The sequence below is a fragment of the Pungitius pungitius genome, chromosome 18 (assembly GCF_949316345.1).
Source record: "Pungitius pungitius chromosome 18, fPunPun2.1, whole genome shotgun sequence".
NCBI lineage: Eukaryota > Metazoa > Chordata > Actinopteri > Perciformes > Gasterosteidae > Pungitius > Pungitius pungitius.
The window spans coordinates 11833020-11851790 of NC_084917.1; the positions used below are offsets into that span (position 1 = coordinate 11833020).

Genomic DNA, 18771 nt, shown 5'->3' on the forward strand with positions numbered 1-18771 from the left:
TCTAAATTGTAGTTTGGTAATTGGCTGAACAATAGTCTAACAATTAACAGACTAATGTTTCTGCACTGATTTACACGTAATTGTGTTGATCAAAGATGGGTCTGTAGCCACCTCTGTGCTACTCGCTGGTCCTCAAACACACAACACTGTCGGCAGCCGTCACATTTCACAGCAACATGTTTTATTTCAAACTTTAACCGAACTATTCACTTCTCAGAGCGCTCTGTCCTCTCCGTGTCTCACTGGCCCACAGAGCGCCAGCCTGCTGCTACTTAAAGGAATGAGCGAAAATTAGCAACAGGTTACAGCTGTGCTGTTTTCCCCAGGCACTGTTGCTCCTACAGATAGCCCCCCCCCCCCCCCCCCCCCCCCCCCACAGGCCATGCCCACCAGCACAGGGCCTTCTGTTTTTCACACATTACCAACCTGTACAAACCATTTCAGCTCCAAATTCATTAAAGTTAGAAGGCATGCATTGCAATGCTCCCACAGAGTCCTCGAATCGAAGAAAACAGGGTCCCTGAACAAATAGGAGCAGCAAAATTTGCGATGGAAATGAAAATCTGTGCATTAAAGGAAGAGTAGCACAAAGGGGGGCAGCAGGGGACCGATGCTGTTGTTCCAGCTTGCAGCATTTAGTTGCCTCTGTGGAATGGCATTAGATGGGTAAAAGAATGAGACTGAGGGCTGACGCAGAGTTCTGTTGCTTTCTGTGTGGCAAAGTCAGTCTCTGCTTTGTGCGACTTTCTCTTCATGTGATCATTATTCCTCTTCTCTATCTCTTCTCTTTTACTTTCCTCCTCTGTGTTTTTTTTTTAATTCTCTCTCTTTTGCTGTTCACATCGTCTGCGTTGTCTCTCCTGGCGCCTGTGCCCTCACTCTGCTCCCTCTGTCACATCTGACACCTCTAGACGGTAAGTGGCTTTTCTTGTTGGCCGCTGATATTGTTTATTCCCCCGTCAGTGTGTGTTGTTCTCTCCCACGGTCTTACTTTAAATTGCCTGCTTTCTGAACCCTTGGTGTGACGTGATGTAACAGAAAAACACCCATTAAGTTGTTAGAAGACTGTGCTTTAACAGCAAACATTTCTGTTGCATGAGAATCGACTTTAGAATGTACACCACTACAGAAAGGCACCTTACGAGTCATTATAACACACCGACGATGTTTCTGTGCTTTGGATCCGAAACTCGCAACAAGAAGGGCAGTTGTTGTTTGCCAAATCATTGAAAAGGGTTGGTTTGAATTACAAATAGATTCCATTATCTCACCACCTGGCCATGATTTTGTGGTTGTCTAACCTTATTTTAGATGCTATTAAATCTCCACCTGGTTCAGGCTGGCATGTTTTGCATTGCAAGAATTCAACCCTTTAACTTGAATTAAACATCTAGGGAAAGGGAATGAAACACCCTTATTGGGAACAAGCCCTTGTTCCCAGCAAACTGATGAGAGTAGGATGTAAAGATCTGAGTGTGTTTTTTCCATCTTGTAAACTTGCATAATCTCTGAGTTTGTGATGAGAAAATATTATGAGCTGTATTTAAAGGACCAGTATTTAGAGGATTTACTATCTGAGACGGAATATGAAGTATTAATAATAACTATTATATAATAACTATTGTCTATGTTGCATCACCAGCAGAAGGGACAAACCAAACACTGGCCACTGGGAGGCCTTTACAATCCCACGATGTGTGTATTCACCGCTAAATGCCACGACAAGCAACGCACATCCTGTAAAGAAAGCCATCTCCCTTTAGGGGCTACAGCAGCAGACGAAAGTCATCAGCCAGTTGTCCCGTCCACAGCAGCACTTAGATAAACCACCAGTAACAGGTCCCACCAGAACAAATAGACCTTTACCCAGAAAACTATGAGCAAGGGTTTCATTTCTTAGAAGTTTGTCTGCGAAAGTACAGAATTTGTATAGAATAACGTTTAAATCCTTCGATCCTTCGTTCATTGTGCAACCCATTATTCTCTCACAGGACAAGATGATCAACCTGAGCTTCCTGCGACTGTTCAGAGCGGCTCGTCTCATCAAGCTGCTGCGGCAGGGCTACACCATCCGCATCCTGCTGTGGACTTTCGTTCAGTCCTTCAAGGTGAGCCACAGACACAGTACGGAAGTGGACTGGAATTATGTCGCCTTTTTCCAAAAGAAAAGAGATGCACATCCAGGGAGGACAGGAATTTCGTCAGGAAAAGAAAACAAGTGGATTGTTTGAACCGAGATTTTAGGGTTGTGTTGGTAAATGAGATGGATTCATCGATGAGTAAAGAATATAAAACAAAATATGGGGAGCGAAAGAAAGCTCTCAGCGGAAAGCGGTTCAGATTTGCAGCCGTTGCCGGTTTGCTCTCTAAATCCCTCGGGACGAGTTGAGTTAAATGCAGAGCGCTGGGCTGCGGCCGTGGGAATACATAGCAGGTTTAATGTCAGTGGTGAGAGCTTTTAAGCCCAATGAAAATGGACAGTAGCTGCAGAATGTTAAAAGGTGGCTATTTAATTACAACAAATGTTCCTCTCCTCTTCACTGCGATATAAATAGCCGGTTCAATGAATCGACCCTGTAAGCTCAGGTTGACTGCTCGGTTTTAAAATCTTACAAGGGTGCTGGTCCCTTGTGGTGAATCACATTTATGAGTGTGTGTGTGTGTGCGTGTGTGTGCAGAGACGTGACCAGGGAGGTCTAAGTTGTATCCGTTTGTGCGTTGAAGTATTGAAGCTGTTCTTGGTGTTGGTTTCAGGCCCTGCCGTATGTCTGCCTGCTCATTGCCATGCTGTTCTTCATCTATGCCATCATCGGAATGCAGGTGAGTTGTGACAGTGCCAGCTGGAAAAATGGAAGTCAAACTGTAGGTGGTTCACTGGTGGTTTTTGTACTTCTACTGTTGCACAACATCAAATAGAACGATCATAAATGTGGGAGTTATTGGCAGATGATTATGTTGTTTCGGAACAAGGACTAATTGTTCAGGTATAATATTTCATCCATCTCTCCAAAACAAATGCAAGAGAACTAGAAATCTCTAAAATACTGATCCAACACCACAGTATTACTTACTTGCTATTCATCTTGCTGGGACTATTATCATATTGTTCGCGTGTGTGTGTTGAGAAATGTCAGCTGCTGTTGCCGTGCAGGGTCAAGATGCTGCTGGCAGACTTCTCTAGGGCTTGGCAGCCAGTGTTTACGGGCCAGCAGGAAGGACATGCCAAGGGGCAAATACATATTTAAAGAGACACCTCCGGGTCGTTTACTAGAGCACATTCATTGGGGCATCGCAGGATGTGGCTGTTTTCCACTCTCAGTCTCTCTGCAATACAAGTTAGCGAGGGTTTATTGACGTAGTAACCAAGAATAAACAACAACGGCGTGACAATAAAGATGAATGAAAAACAGCCAATTACAAATAGCAAATATAGGTTTAGTCAGAAATGGGTGTCTTTATTGTCACATTGTTTAAAAGAGGATAAGTGTCCAGGGCTGTGTTTGGGTCTCAGGCTGAGGAGTCGCAGTCTTTGCGCTACAGTCCATTACAGGAGTGGAGTAGAGCAATCATCCCGGGTTTCACCTTCAATAAGCACCTCGTTCTCTCCCGCTGCCTCAGGTGTTTGGAAACATCGACCTGAATGAGGAGACGGCAATAAATCTCCACAACAACTTCCAGACGTTTTTCCAAGCCTTGACTCTTCTCTTCAGGTAATCCCTACTCCACTTTCTTGGAAACGTCGGTTCAACAGATAATGCGGGGGGGGGTCAAACTGATCACTCCGGCCCGTGTGTTTGTTTCAGGAGTGCGACGGGCGAGGCGTGGCATGAGATCATGTTAGCGTGTCTCAGCAACCGGCCGTGTGATATTCACTCGGGAACCGTGGGGAAGGAGTGTGGGAGTGACTTTGCTTACTTCTACTTTGTCTCCTTCATCTTCCTCTGCTCCTTCCTGGTCAGTGTGAAGAAAAACAGAGGCCATACTGAGGGTTGTCATTGACGGAAAGATCCACTGCTAGTTGGAAGTTTGTAAAACTTCAATTCAATCGCAAAAGTTTATATTGCAAATGGTCATTTTGGGCTAAACACATCACCGAGATGGTCCTCTCATTGAATTCCGTGAAATTGTTATTATGGGAAGAGCACATTGTTCCCAAGCTTCCGACTAACCTGTCTTGATATGGGACTTGTCTGTGCACTTGACCTGGGGACTTTATTTGGGATTTGCCTGCATTTACCATTCATTTATTTGACACATTTACTAGATGTTGAACCTGTTTGTCGCTGTCATTATGGACAACTTTGAGTATCTGACGAGAGACGCCTCCATCCTGGGGCCGCATCACCTCGACGAATTCATCCGTGTGTGGGCCGAGTACGACCCTGCAGCCTGGTAAGTGCTTCAGCTGACCTCTGACCCGCACATCCACACCACCGCCCCTGATGTCAGCTAGTGTCTGTGTTATAGAGGAGGGCTGTGTAGTGAGGAACCATAAGCCAATAGTTCCTCCAGGAGGACCCCGTCACAGAGAATTCGAGAAACCCTGCTTTAGCGGCAGCGGGTGAACGACCTAAAGGCCGAGCCCAGATGAGGCCGAGGCTGGCGACAAGCCGCCTGTCGGCCGGAGTGATGCGTGTGGATCCAGCGTTCCAGCCTCTAAGCCGCCGCGATCCAAATCTCCTCCGTCGGTCGCTGCGGCTTGAGGACAAAGTATTTCTATCCCTCCAACGGGAGGAATACGGGTAGATGTCAGCGCCCTCTCTGCCCCTAACACTGACGCTGTTTAACGCGACTGAAGCACGATACCAGAGGCAGGCGAGGAGTAATCCGTCTGAGATTATGTAAGGCTGGTTTAGTTTTAACCAAGGCTTCACTTGAGTGAGTCAGGACTCCAGGAGAGGTGTGAGATGTGAAATATAAAATTGCAATCTCCTGACAGACATTACGGGGGAGGAATTATTATTTATTCCTTTGAATATAAATGAGCTGCACTCAGATTTGTCTGTAGTAGACAATCTTCAACTGCTTTAACTCGTTTTTATGTCAGGTTTAAGCAGTGAGTTTGTTCTTTTTATCCTTTTTTTATACAGTATATCTCTGTAAAAGGGTTTTTTGACAATTTGCTGTCCCTTGCAGATAAATAAATTGTTGTTTTTTGCTGCATGAAGAAATAGCAAAATAAAAGTAGTAAAATAAACACTCATCCTTTTACATGCTATTTCTAAAATCCACTAAATATTTCTAATTCTATTATTTTGTAATGATTAAATGAAGGTCATGAAAAGTAAACGAACATGTGACTTTCAAAAGTCCAAATTTACACCAAAAACATTTTGTCAGAAAAGTTGAAAACAAAATCAGTCTACTCTGTTCCTGATGCTACTACTTGTGTTAATGCCTGCTAACAAACTTTATTCATATGTATTGAACCTGTGATCTAAACATGTCTTGTCTTTTACAGCGGAAGGATTTGCTATCAGGATATGTACAAATTGTTGCGTTTTATCTCGCCTCCCTTGGGCCTGGGCAAGAAGTGCCCCAACAGGGTGGCTTATAAGGTTGGCACTACCACACAGTCCTTGAATTCTCTTCAAATGGACTGTGGTGTTTTCGGACTGTGATCGTCTGTTCTCATTCCCCCGCGGTGCCCCAGAATGACCCGATTAGACAAGCAAACAAACGTGCATCAATTCTCCACCAACCAGCTGGCAGGTAACCACGGCGAACGCGGGAAACAATGCCGCAAGTCAGGCTCACACAAAAGGCCTCTACGGACGTCAGTGTTTCCCTGCTTCTAAACACAGCTTGTGATAGAAGTGCGGGAAGTTAAGAGAGCATTGTGTGCTTTGTTTCCACTTAACGCTGGTTACTGCTAACGTCTCTTAGCATCTCTTAGCATGCAGAAACAGAGGGCATCTTAATGAGAGGTCATGAGACCCTGGGATGATGACCTTGAAAGGTAGCTCTGAAAGGTTTGTAGCAGCTCCTTGATCATAGTCAGATTGAATGTGGATGTCCGATACTTTTGAAAAGTCAGTGTCAAAACACCTGCAGCAGCATCCAACTCTCCATCCGTATGTTCCGTATCCCCACGTGCCTTTTGAACTCATGGTCTCAACTGATGTCCCATTGTGCAACATTCACTGGTACTGAGGATTGGGAATATGAAAAGGAAAAAATATTGTAATATGGAGAAAAAAAAAACAGAATGTCAACTGTTGAAATAGTTGTGCATTTCTGCTGCATGGTGCTTGCACCTGATGGAAAGGAGTTCTTTGTACAAACTTCTCAGAGCTTTCAGAGGCAGAATGTTTTATTCTAAAAAGATTTTCGTTCCCAAATGCCTGTCTTCACCATACATCCAGCATCTCTGCACAGAGGTACTTCTGGATCATCCTCCCTTCCTCCTCCTCCTGGAATCCATTCCTGAATCCTTTGATCCAACCCGGATGGCATTCCGATCCATGATATCCTGGAAATCTAATTAACAAGGATTTCTGTGTTTTCCTCTTCCCTTCCCCTCCCATTGTCTCTTTTGGACTTTATTTTTTTCATGTGCCCCTTCTATACTCAACACTCCATCTCCTGGGACTCTTCATTCCTCCTCACATGGCCTTCTACCATCTTTCCCCCCCGGGAAGCGGCCGCATGACTTACCGCGACATGTACGAGATGCTTCGTGACATGTCCCCCCCGCTAGGTTTGGGAAAGAAATGTCCTCCTCGCGTCGCCTATAAGGTAGAAGCACCCCCCCCCCCCCCCCGCCTCCTCCTCCCCGCTCCCTCTCGCAGTAACTGCTGCTTTCCCTGCTTCCACCTGTCAAACATCTTCAGGCCTCTGTCGGTGTGTCACGGTCGGTGTCTTCTGGCTTGATGTCGTGTTGCTCTTTCTATTCATCTGTGAAGCTCTTTGTGTGTGTGTGTGTGTGTGTGTGGCTCTGCAAGGACTTGTTTATACATTCCATCTACCAAAGGGTGAACACGTAATATTTAGCCTTTTGAGTTAGCCGCATTTAGCTTGCAAGCTATTAAATGTTGTGGACTCCAGCTGGCCAGCATCAAGGGACGGACAGACAAAGGTGGTGACTATCTGGAGGGGAGAGTGGGACATGTGGCAGCTAAAGAGCAAGATATTTTAATTCAGGGGTTGGTAGCGACTGAGCCCCATTTATGTTGTCAGGAGTGGACCTTACTCTGCGCCAATCTTAAGTGAAAGCCTTTTAAATTTGTACCTGTTATCAAGCGCCAGGTTGCATCTCAAATAGTTGTTTTGTGATCTCAATAATGTCTCCAGTCTGGCCAGAACCAATGTCCCCTCTGATTGACAGGCTACTGTGTGCTCATTCAGCCTTTTGTGGAGACATGAGAACAAGACATTTCTGTATCTTTCAAGACTCATCACGCTGGATAACTGGCATTTTGTTTGGCACAGACAATAAAAAAAAAAATCTATTGAAGTTGTTTAAGCCGCCAACAGAGACAGAGACTGAGAGTGGATGTTGGTGTATACGTATAAAGTCAAATAGCACCCCAATGAAAAAATGTTTTTGTAAAAAGAAGTTTCAGTGAAACAGATGGATTTGCCAAAGGAACAAAATATTTAGTTTGCTATCTCACCTGGATTTAGACGTTTATCAGGAATTATTGAGGGATTTCTGTGAGGAGGGACATTTAGGGAACATTTCAGCATCTTCTCATCAGCTGCCGCTGACATTTATCTAAAGATGATATGTATTTATACTCATGAAGTCCACAATCCTCAGGTAGTCCCTGTGCCTGCTGCTCACAGACTCAATGGGAATGGTTTGAGTGCACAGCTGTCTAAACCAATCACAGTTAAAACAGCCCTGACCTTCCCCAGGTTCATAATGTCTGGGTCTGACGTGCTCACGCATCCAAAATTAACTCCTGTTTTTGTGAATCGGCAGAGATCAACAAAAACACACACACACACGCACACACACACACACACAGTTTCCCTCCCTCCCACTATTGATGGTGCTCCTTGTTAACCTCCCTCCCTAATGAACACATCTCCTCCCGGTAGTCCTGGTTGTCCCCGTTACCCTCTTGTGTTCAGTCTCATTTTCTGTCTTGAGGCTGAGCCTAACCCTGTTATGAATGATCTGTCTCTCACGCACTCTAGGGATCTGTTCACTCTCTTCTGCCTCATCTGTGTGTCTGTGTGTGTGCGCATGTATGTATGTACGCGAGGACAAGCATGCATCCTCTGTGCTTTAGGTGCTTTGTCTGATGCTCATAGTCTACAGCTGCCATTCTTCCACTCTCTGTTTCTGGGAAAAAGATGCAAGACTTATGTAGAGGCATTCCAGTTAAGCCCCCCTGCCCCCCCTCCTCTCATCTCTCCCTTCCCTTCTCTGCATTGTTGCTCAGTACAGAGCATATACTTTTTCCTTGAGGGAAACCGTTAGCTACATTTTCTATCTTTTTTCACAAATGTGTCTGATGGTTTTTGCTTTCGCCTTTCAGATCCTAATTTGTTTAAATTCGATGTCTCACCTCCGTGCCTTTCTTCCCCCCCCACCTACCCACCCTCATCCTCACTGTCAATGTGCTGTACAAGTCAAGCATGCACACGTGTACAGATTGTTTAATTTCAGCATTGATCCAGAAGCAATGCATGATGTCAATTGATGCTGAAGGTTTCTGCTGGTTTATTTTTAGGATAGGAATAATAATAAAATAGTCATAACTGAGCCTCTGCGGTGCCAGAATTCGCTGATGATAATTGCTTGGATGTATAGAAACATCCTGCACGGTAGGGCTGCCAGTTACTGCTTTTATTTTGATTAGCCAGTTCATCATTTAGTCTACTATGTCAGAAGTGGTTATAGTCTGTGTATAATCTGCAGTAGATGGCGCTCAGCACGCCCTCAGTTTGCAGAAGCAGACAGAAGCAGCAGCCCGGGAGCAGAGCAATAACACCGGCGCGTCTGCTCCGGGCCTTTGTGTGACTTGCATGTTTGAAATGGGATTCACCAAAGTCACACAGAGAAGCAACTCCCAACCTATGCAAGGTAAAATTACCTTTACTTTAGTCAGCTGGCTTTAAGGCAGCGTAGAAAACTGCTGCAGGTCCCCCGAGGAAGGGCTGAAGCAGTAAGTATTCAGAATATAGTGCACATGATTTTTATTTTTTTCTACAGCTGTTTTAAAGTCTTTATGCTGGTGCTGCCAGCCACAGCCGTACATTGCTTTGCTCCCTTGCTGGTACTCTGCTTCTCTGGACTGGGCCGCTCCGACTGCCGTTTACTGTAGAGAATAACGTGACTATGAACAAAAATCTCAACCTTTCCTTTAAGCCAACCTCTTTGAAATCGCTTGTTTTGTCCAACAAACCGCCCAAAACCTGTACATAACTGCCATGTGAAAGATACCCACGTTATTATGTTTATTATATTATTATTTTCCAGAACAAAGGCATTTCCAGCAGCAGTGGAAGCGCTGCTTGTTCTCATGTTAAGCAGAAGCATGCTACTCTTCCACTGGAACAATCTCATAAAATGCCATAGCAACAGAAGCAGCCCCAAAGCGCTTCATGCTGTAAGGTTAAAGAAAAAAGAGGGTTCAGATTCATTGATAAATAGTTTGAGGGACAATTAATTAACATCCCTATTAAAACATAACAAGTCATTTAACAAAAAGAATGCCACGCTTTCGCTGTTAGTAATGTGAGGATCATTAGGAATTTTATATATTTGGCTTATGGACTTTTAATGAGACAAAACAAGACACAAATTGTACTGTGGGGATTTCAAAGGGGCTTCTTTCTTTAACGATTAAGATGGCAATCAGAAAAATAATCCACTTAAATTTTCTTTTGAAAGACATAAACTACAGGTTTTGCTGCTGTACAAAGTACTTTCCTTTGCTGTTTGCGTCTTCCTGATTCCCTCCATTCCCTTCAGCGCTTGGTGAGGATGAACATGCCCATTGCAGAAGACAGGACGGTGCAGTTCACCTCCACGCTGATGGCCTTGATTCGCACCGCCCTGGATATCAAACTGGCATCTGGTGAGCGACTGAAACCTCAAAATCCACTGCGCACTCTGGGGCCGGAAACCCACGCTCTGATGTAAATGTAGACACCCGTGGTGCAGATGTCACGTGACATGTCTGTGGGCCCGTCCTCAGGCGTCCTGGCGCAGCATTTGTGCGACGCTGACCTGAAGAGGGAGATACACCGAGTCTGGCCCAGCCTGTCGCAGAAGACTGTCGACCTGCTGGTGACGCCGCCGAAATGTGAGCCAAAGTTCTAGTGGAACCCAGATGTTTGCCTGTTCCCTCTTCCTCTTTGTTTTATAACTTCATCTTTAAAGTCTTTTGACTTCCCAACACTTCACAGATCGATTTTTTCTTTACTTTAATTCATCCATATGTCTTATTGTGTCTTCTTTAAATGATATAATAATAATAATATTTGCGTTGGAAACCAAAATTAGGACGTAGAGGTACAAATGAGTTGGTAATGTGTAGCTTGTTAGGGTCCTCGCTACGACTAGTCCTAAAGGAACCTATTGTATTTTAAGGAATTATTATTATTATTTGACAGTTGTATACAGGTATATTGTTGCTCGTCCGGCACCACCTACTGGCCACAGGCACAAACTGTCTCTCGCTCTGTCTCTGTCCTCTCCAGACAATGAGCTGACCGTGGGGAAAGTCTATGCAGCTCTTATGATCTTTGACCACTATAAGCAGACTTGTGCCAAGAGACTCCAGCAGCAGCATTCAGGGGGACAACAGGTAGAGTGGGTTGTGAAAACACTAGTGGAATAGTGACCGGTATAATTCAATATTGAGATCAAGTCTGTTGGTTTCTTTTTGTTTATCATGATTTTCTAGTCCTGATTAAACAAGACTAACACTAACACGTGCATCATTCCCTTTGTTGTCTTAAGATATTTAACATAGAACAACACTGAATAAAAATATGAATAATCTTGTTATTGCAATAATTTTAGCATTTTAAACCTCATGTCAGCAGCCTAAAATAGATATCAACACTGAGCTTGATGACAATTTTGTCTGACCTCCTACTGACCGTATGCTGTTAATCTGCCTTTCAGAGTAAACTGGGGTCCTTGTTCCGTCCGATGCTGCCCCTCTCTCACATACAGGAAGTAGAGCCACCGATCTGCAGCCCCAAACGGCCTCTCTCACCTCAGCCTGAGCCCGAAGTCAAGCCTGAATTACTGCCCACCACCAGCCTCACCTCGGTCAACAGGGATTCACTGTGAGCAAATGTCCTCCGTGTATGTCACATACACGGAACATATCCGCACAGGGCTGAGCTGTTGTTGAATTCATATTGTGTACATGACAAAAAGGCCTAATTAATGAAACCGCTCGTTAAAGATGGTGGGAATTCCGGTTTAGGATAACTTCAGGTATTCCCTGATCTTCTCGTAGTCCTTTCCGGTTATGAATCAAATTTGTAGGAGTCGTAGGAGTGGTGTACAACTGGCGTGCTGACATTTCTTTGATGCAATTTTAGCTTTGAAATCACACTTAATAAGTGTGTCTACAATTTTTTATTTATTTATACATATATACATATGAATCTTCATGCAATCATAAACAACCCATATATCACCATTATTATTAAGTGTCTGAATAACACTTCCAAATCGCCATGATCATCTGAAATGATGTGTCCCTCCATCCATGGCAACGTATTTCATGTGGAACCACTTCTTGATGTCAGTGACAGTTAGACCCTGGTTTGGGTGATCAACATTATCAGTACATTTTGGGCTTTAGCAGGTCCCTTAATTCCGCTGCTGACACCCTGTATGGACCTTTCAAAGCAAGACAGACATAGAAGCCATGGAGCAGGACGCACTGCCATGGTATAATTGCGGACTTAATTGTGCCAATTTACACGTACAGCCGTAATTCATTTTGTTTACGCTGTACATTTACACAGTTAACTGACATCCAGCGCATTTACTGCCTTGTAAGTCAGTTGACACATGTTTACCTTATCCTATCGCGCTGACCAGGTGTCAACAATACAACCCGGGCTCTTGTGTGTTTGCAAACAGACTAAACCAGAGAAGTGCCATCAAACATTCCCAGTCCGGTGATGTCTCTCAGGCTGCACAACAGAGGCCCAAAGCCCGGAGGAAACTACAGAGAGGCCAGTCGGAGGACGTGCCGTACTCCACCAGACCTCAGGTACTCCTCCAGCTGAATGTTGTTTCACTTTCTAACTGTGTGTGTCGGCCGAGTTGCCTCTAAACATACATGCATACTACTTCCTCTCTTTCCGGGCAGGAGTTTGTTGAACTGAAGCAGGTGGAGAACCTATCCGACTCAGAGGAATATCCGAGCCTGGAAGGCCACAGCAGAGCGGCTTCTCTGCCCCGACTCAACGCTGAGTACTACGTAAGCTCCTCAGGGCTTCTAGTCTTACTGCTCACAGAAAAAGATCTCATTGCATCCGTCACAGTTGTGTGCTGCTTGAGCCGCGTCGGTGTGATGATGTAAGGTTTGGAAGATGCGTGCACGCACGCTGGATGCCTGAGATTTGCTTTGAAGAAATTATCAAACGACGAAATGGAAAATGGTAAAAATGTGTTTTTTTGGCAATGAACAGGTGGCTGAGAAAGTCTGGTGCAATGCCGCTCTGTGAAAACAGCCGTGCACTAACAGAAGCACTGTCAGCTCACATCTGCTTCATCCTGCTGACCTCTGCTTGACCTCTGCACGCTCACAATTTCCCAATCGCTATTGAGGATAGGCAGAGTTAGTAACCAAGTTAGTGCACATCTTGGTTGGAAGTTTAGTTGTTGGTTTATGCAATAAGACAGTTATTAAATTACTGCAGAAGAGAAGCAGAGTAAAGCTATTATGTTAGCAAGTGATGTAATTGGTGGCGCATGGAGTAGTATGATGCGCTGCAAGGCTGGCGGTTCGAATCCCGGCTGCCCCATGTGCCATGCCGAAGTGTCTCTGAGCAAGACACCCAACACCTAATTGCTCCCCAGACAAAATGTAGGCCATAGGTTAAAATACAATGTAATCGCTTTGGATAAAAGCGTCAGCTAAATGACATGTAATGTGACTATGAAAAAACCCACTGGCCACTTTGGGTTTTCTTGACAGTACCACCTTGAATTCATCATCAAACTCTATGATTTGAAAGTTCTGGTCCCTCAGTATCCAAATATCTGCTGCCTCCGTTTGCAAATGAATTCAAGTGGCTCAATTTTATCAGGCATTGACATAAGTGGGGTATCGTGAAGTGGTCGGGGGTCGACAATTTAAACTAGAGATTCTGTGTTCACCTGCTGCAGTAAGTATTAACCTTCATCACGCTAACCTGATCATGTAGAAATTAATTACAGAAAGCGTTAAAATCTAAAGAATGCTATCTAATAAATGCTGTCATTCATCTTTTGTACATTTCAAATGATATACTAATGCACCTTATTTACAACCCATCTTTGTTTTGCTTGACTGTGGTGATCTATTTAGTTATTTGAATGAATTTCCCTCATTTCCATCTATTTATTTGTACTTGTCTTACTGTCATGCTGTTAGTTACAGTAGCTGCTGCATATGGATGTCATGTCAGGGAGATTTCTGTGTCCATCACTCGACTGTTTTCCTGGATTGTCTCAGCTGTCTGTTGTTGTCTGTTTAGTTTCCCTGTTTGTCTGTCTCTGTGTTTTTGTCTCCCGTTCTCTCCCTCTGTCTCCCGGCTCTCTACCACAACACACAACGCGTGCTTTCCTTATGTTTATGTTGCATTTGGATCTCTCGTTCTCTCTTTCTCTTTAGTATAAAGGCTGGTGTTATTTTATATTATTTTGTTAATGCGTTAGTCCTTCGTGCACGGCCCTCTGTTCTGTTGTTATGCTTTAAAGACGGAACAATGATGCGTTTTTAACAACAATAGAACAATGGAGGAAGAATTTATATCAGGCTTCCACACACACACACACACACACACACACTCAATAGGTGTCAGCAGGATTGCCGTTTTGGTCCTTTAATCCGGTTTATGGATAATAAGATAATAGAATGTCCCAGCCTGAGTCTCCCTTCTCTAATCTCCTGTCTTTCCCTTGACCTAATTTCGATGCCCCTGTGCTAATGTTTTGCCCACCTCCCTTTTGTGTGTGCTGTCTGATAGCGGAGCCACCCTCGCCACGTCCCTGGGACCCACCTGGCAGTATGTACCACCTGTTGTGCCACCGCTCTTTTTCTTCTCCTCCAGCTCCCCTCTTCCTCTCCCTCTCCCTCTGCTTTTCCTCTCATGTTTGTGCTCCTCTCATCTCAGTGCAAACCCTCCTGTCATCATGGACAAAGTGACCCTCCCACATATACAGTGTACTCTGGTCATTCCATGAAACTGCTGATAGATACATTACATGCAACACACAAATTGACACCTTCCACCCACATTTCCCAAATCACTGGACAAGTATTTGTATGTGAATCCCAGGTATGTCAAGCACTCTCTGCTTTACAGCCATTGATTACAGCAGTACAGCACCACACTTTGGACACATTTGGTTATGTGTACTGTATTTGAGTTATTATGTAGTGTGTAGTTGATTTGTATTTATTTTGTTGTTGGTGGGTTTGTGATTGTGGAACAAGGCAGGGACAGTACTTGTAGCTTTCTTTCTTTGATATAACCAAACAAAAAACGTGTCCGACCTTTTCTGTCTTAAAATCTTATTTTTAAAACAAGAAAGGAAAACTAAACTCGTGAATCTTTTTTTACCCTCACTTCCAGACTCGTAGTTTGAGAGGAACTGGGGGAACCTCTTTTCTTTTTATAATCACATATTACGGCATTTATCTAAAAAGTAAGATTTTAAGACGGCTTATGAGATAAATGATTTTGTAATATGGATATTTTCCTCAGTGCTGTGATATTGTTGTCCCTGACTTTAGCTCTGGGCCTAGGCTGCCGGGTATAGGAACAAGAGGAACAGCTCGACCGCCCTAGTTCACCATCATTCAAGGTTTCTGATCTCAACACAATATGTTTTAGATCAAGAGGAACCGTAGTAAATACTGATCTATTTGTAAGCATCTGAAAAATGTTTTACCAAACTCATCAGATCTGGGCATTAACCAGCAGGTGGGGTGGTAACGTAGCTGCTCGTCCTGTTCCCTATCACATCGGTCTGGTAGTTGTGCCGGTCAGTAAGATAAGAACGAGGTGGGATGACCGGCAATGTCCTCAAAGCATTATTTAAAGAATTACTAGAAATTGGTGGTTGTACGTAAAACTCCTCTTGATACTTGATACAGCCATTATAATCCAAATGTTTATTGATAAAAATATGTTATCATAAGAATATACGTTAGTATAAGTTAGTCCCTTGATAGAGATATTTACTTATAGTTGGCCAAAAACAGATGAACAAAGTTACAGAATATTATATTATATTATCACCCCCAGCTCTCTGAAATAGCCTCACTGGCGCGTTCCTTAAGGTAAAGTAGGACGTGTTCATTAACTAGTGGCGGCTATTTACAGAGGGATCACACTTCTTTCCAAGGTTAGAAGCTGCATATTAAAAAATGCCCCAATGGCCAGTGTCAGCACCCCACCTCGTCTGTGTCCACTAGCAGAGACACCTGCTGTCTTACAGGTCGTGTGAGTTCTGCAACAGTAAGTACTCGAGCTGTGTCGCAGATTTGTGAACATTCTTCTCCGACGTTTCTGACGTGTGTGCCCGGAGAAGAACGGGTAGATCGTCGCTAGATGGCCGTCCACGGGTTGTGTCTTTTTGTGTGTTGTGGGTATTTTGGTGATCCAGTACAAGTGGTTTTGGCTGAAACCACCACGCTCGCCCTTCCGCTCCACTTTCCTCCTCACGCCTCTCCACCTTTCTCTTTCAATCTCCAAGCCGATCGTTGACCTCAGTCCCATCCGGCGCTCGGCATCCTCGGTGGCGCCGCAGCGCTACCAGGAGGCCGGCCTGTCCGAGTATGACCTGGAACGGCCCGGCTTGGCCCAAGTCGAGGGCCAGGACAGGGCCCACCACCATCACCACCACCACCGCTGCCATAGACGGAGGGACAAGGACAAGAAGCAAACGTTCCTGGACAGAGCTGAGTCAATGCAGCCGTCCAGCACTGTTGGTGAGACGGAGATATTGAATGTGGTTGGTCATTAGCAGAAATGGTTTCAAATGGTATTCTTTCTGAAATCCAGCAAGGGGCCAGCAAAAAAAGTCCCTTTTATAGGAGTGTATGAGGAAGTGGCCCCTACTCCACACTTGACTTATTCCCATGGTTATCATTGTAAACATGCGTTATGGCCCTCATTCCCGGTTTCAAGTCTTCATCAATTCAGCATGACTAGTGCATTATGGTCCATTTAGAGTGGGATAGACTCTAAGAGGCAGTGATCGCTTTAGTGGGTGGCTACCTGACAGGTCACTACCACGCCATGGTTTGGTCTGAAAGGATTATTTCAACCTTTAACCTTTTTAACATAGTTTTTTTTCTTCAAATTCTGATAGTTTATTGTAACATTTTGCCCCGCTAAAAAGTACAAGTAATTGAATTAGTCAATTAAGGTGCACATTTTAGTTTAACACGGCAATATTTATTCACACCATACAGCCAACAGAGTATCCACGTAGAAAAATCGCTGTCTCTCTTTGTGAAAGGGAGCGTTGGGAAGCGAGCCGTCCCTTGTAGATGTCTCAACGATGTAGCCACAGAAATTCTTTATGGGATTAAAGTTCCATGATCGGGTTATGTAGTTTGAAGGGCTCTGTGCTGCGCTTCCAGGGATTTTACATGTCAGCCCTTCCATCTGATTAGCCCGAAGACTTGTGAGCTCTCAGAGGAAAATCTCCTTTGGCCCTTTTTTTTCCATCAGTTGCTGCCTTTGTTCCCTCTGACTGTAAGTTACATTCAGAAAATGTACACCTAGATTTCCAGACGTCCCACTGCAGTTATTTCAACTTCTCACAAACAGTACATGAATTCAATTATCTTTATTTTACTTTTGGAGAACATTTGTCTTGGCCAGGAATCCCTTGCAAACCAAATTTTCAAAATCTTTAAGCAGTTATTGGCTCTTTGCCATCACTGAGGTCATGTTTCACTCTTAAGCTGAATTTTGGCGTTATTTGGAAGATTTGTAAAAAAATGAATAAAAAATAAATGAAGCACCCTATCGCGCTATCGTTTGCAAGAGATACCGGCGTACAGCAGAGAGAAAGAAAAACAAGCGCCAGAGATAACAAAAGGATGAATACATACAGCAAAAATAACCAGACAGACACAAGTTCATAATGAACATGAAGCCAGATATGACAAGAGCATTTAGAGCAATCACTGACATCAATACATCTGATTAAAGAGAAAAGCTAGTTATTGTTTCTGAGTTGAGTATTTGAATTTGAGAAGTGATATGCTGAGGAAGCATACATAAATACATAGTATATGTATGGAGTGTGGTCATTATGATGGTGAGGACAGGTCTTCTTACAATACAGCGATGAGTATGACACATTTTATCCTGTCACATAACACAAAGCACAATGACAACTTGTGTAAAGGCAGAGCAGGGTGAGAACAAAGGAGGATACCTTCAGGGTGATGCAAGGGGTGCAGTGACTGACTGATCCCTTCTCTGCCCTCAAGACACAAACATGGTTCATTCCACTATCAGAAGGTCATTGTGTCTCTAGTTTCTCTGCCACATGCTGTTTGAAAGGTAGACTTGCCTGGCTAGGTATAAGTATACCACAGATATTTGTAGGATTTGACAGTGTCAGTGATATTAAGTGTGTAAACGGCACATTTCTGTACAAGAGGATTGTAAATCATATGTAGGACATATTGTGATGCTGATATATTTTTCAAAGTTGAAGAGCCAAATGCGTGTAAATAATTAAAGACAGAGTGTATTTCTTGGGTTAGCAGACCATCACTACAAATCTAAAGTAATAACATTCAAAGATGCTCAGACACTTGAGAGACAGCTGAGCATTCTCAGTCTTTTTTCATACCTCACATGTTGGGTTTAGCTGTTAAATGTCTTGGCTAGTTGTGTCCATGAATTCACCACCAGGCCTATCATACACTTTAAGGCTGATAAAAAGGACTTTATGTAGCTAATCATTTTGAGTGCCGTGGTGATGCCAAAAAGGGACGATATGATACGTTAGTGTTCTTATGAGTAGAACTACATGTCTAAAGTTGTGTAAAGTAAAGGCTGCGAAGAGGCCTCTCCACGGTCACGGTTTGGTGCTTTCATTTAGCCACTTGTTAGCAACAAATATTTTATAAGACAAGAGCTTTCTCAAGTCCCATGTTAAGTATTTAATGGAGGAGAACTCAATAAATTGAGCTTACTTCTGGCATCCAACCAGGAACCCTTTGAATAGAAACACTGTGAGAGGAAGGAGACGAAATGCTGACTCATCTCTGGGTTGTGGGACACTCTATTATATTTCGCAGTATAGCAGATGACGTCCGTCCGGGGTCGTCTGCTAGAGCGATTACAGCCTGAGAGCTGGTGGCAGTGTGGTTTTTTAGATGTTAACGCTGGAGGGCAGCAGCTGGGCTTTACAGCTGAGATAAAAGGCCACAGTGGACAGGCCCAACACAGCGATTCATGAGTCCCTTTTTGATGAGATAGCAGAACATCCAGCAGCCAACACTACGTCTACGCAATTGAGGGAAGCTTGTCATTCTGGAGGCAGATGTGACACATCAGAATGATGAAAAGGCTTCTGTGTTGCTGTCGTTACGGTTTTTA

General features: G+C 43.9%; 1 protein-coding gene across 1 annotated transcript in view; it reads left to right on the forward strand.

The window, feature by feature from the left end:
* cacna1bb (calcium channel, voltage-dependent, N type, alpha 1B subunit, b) overlaps positions 1-18771 on the forward strand; it is a 120870-nt gene that overhangs the window by 97289 nt on the left and 4810 nt on the right. The window contains exons 33-46 of the mRNA XM_062559039.1: positions 1992-2108; positions 2755-2820; positions 3619-3710; positions 3804-3954; positions 4265-4392; positions 5462-5558; positions 9929-10034; positions 10155-10262; positions 10660-10766; positions 11090-11256; positions 12068-12200; positions 12300-12410; positions 14164-14202; positions 15899-16133. Coding sequence (XP_062415023.1) covers positions 1992-2108; positions 2755-2820; positions 3619-3710; positions 3804-3954; positions 4265-4392; positions 5462-5558; positions 9929-10034; positions 10155-10262; positions 10660-10766; positions 11090-11256; positions 12068-12200; positions 12300-12410; positions 14164-14202; positions 15899-16133 — 1657 coding nt within the window. The remainder of the gene's footprint in view (positions 1-1991; positions 2109-2754; positions 2821-3618; positions 3711-3803; positions 3955-4264; positions 4393-5461; positions 5559-9928; positions 10035-10154; positions 10263-10659; positions 10767-11089; positions 11257-12067; positions 12201-12299; positions 12411-14163; positions 14203-15898; positions 16134-18771) is intronic.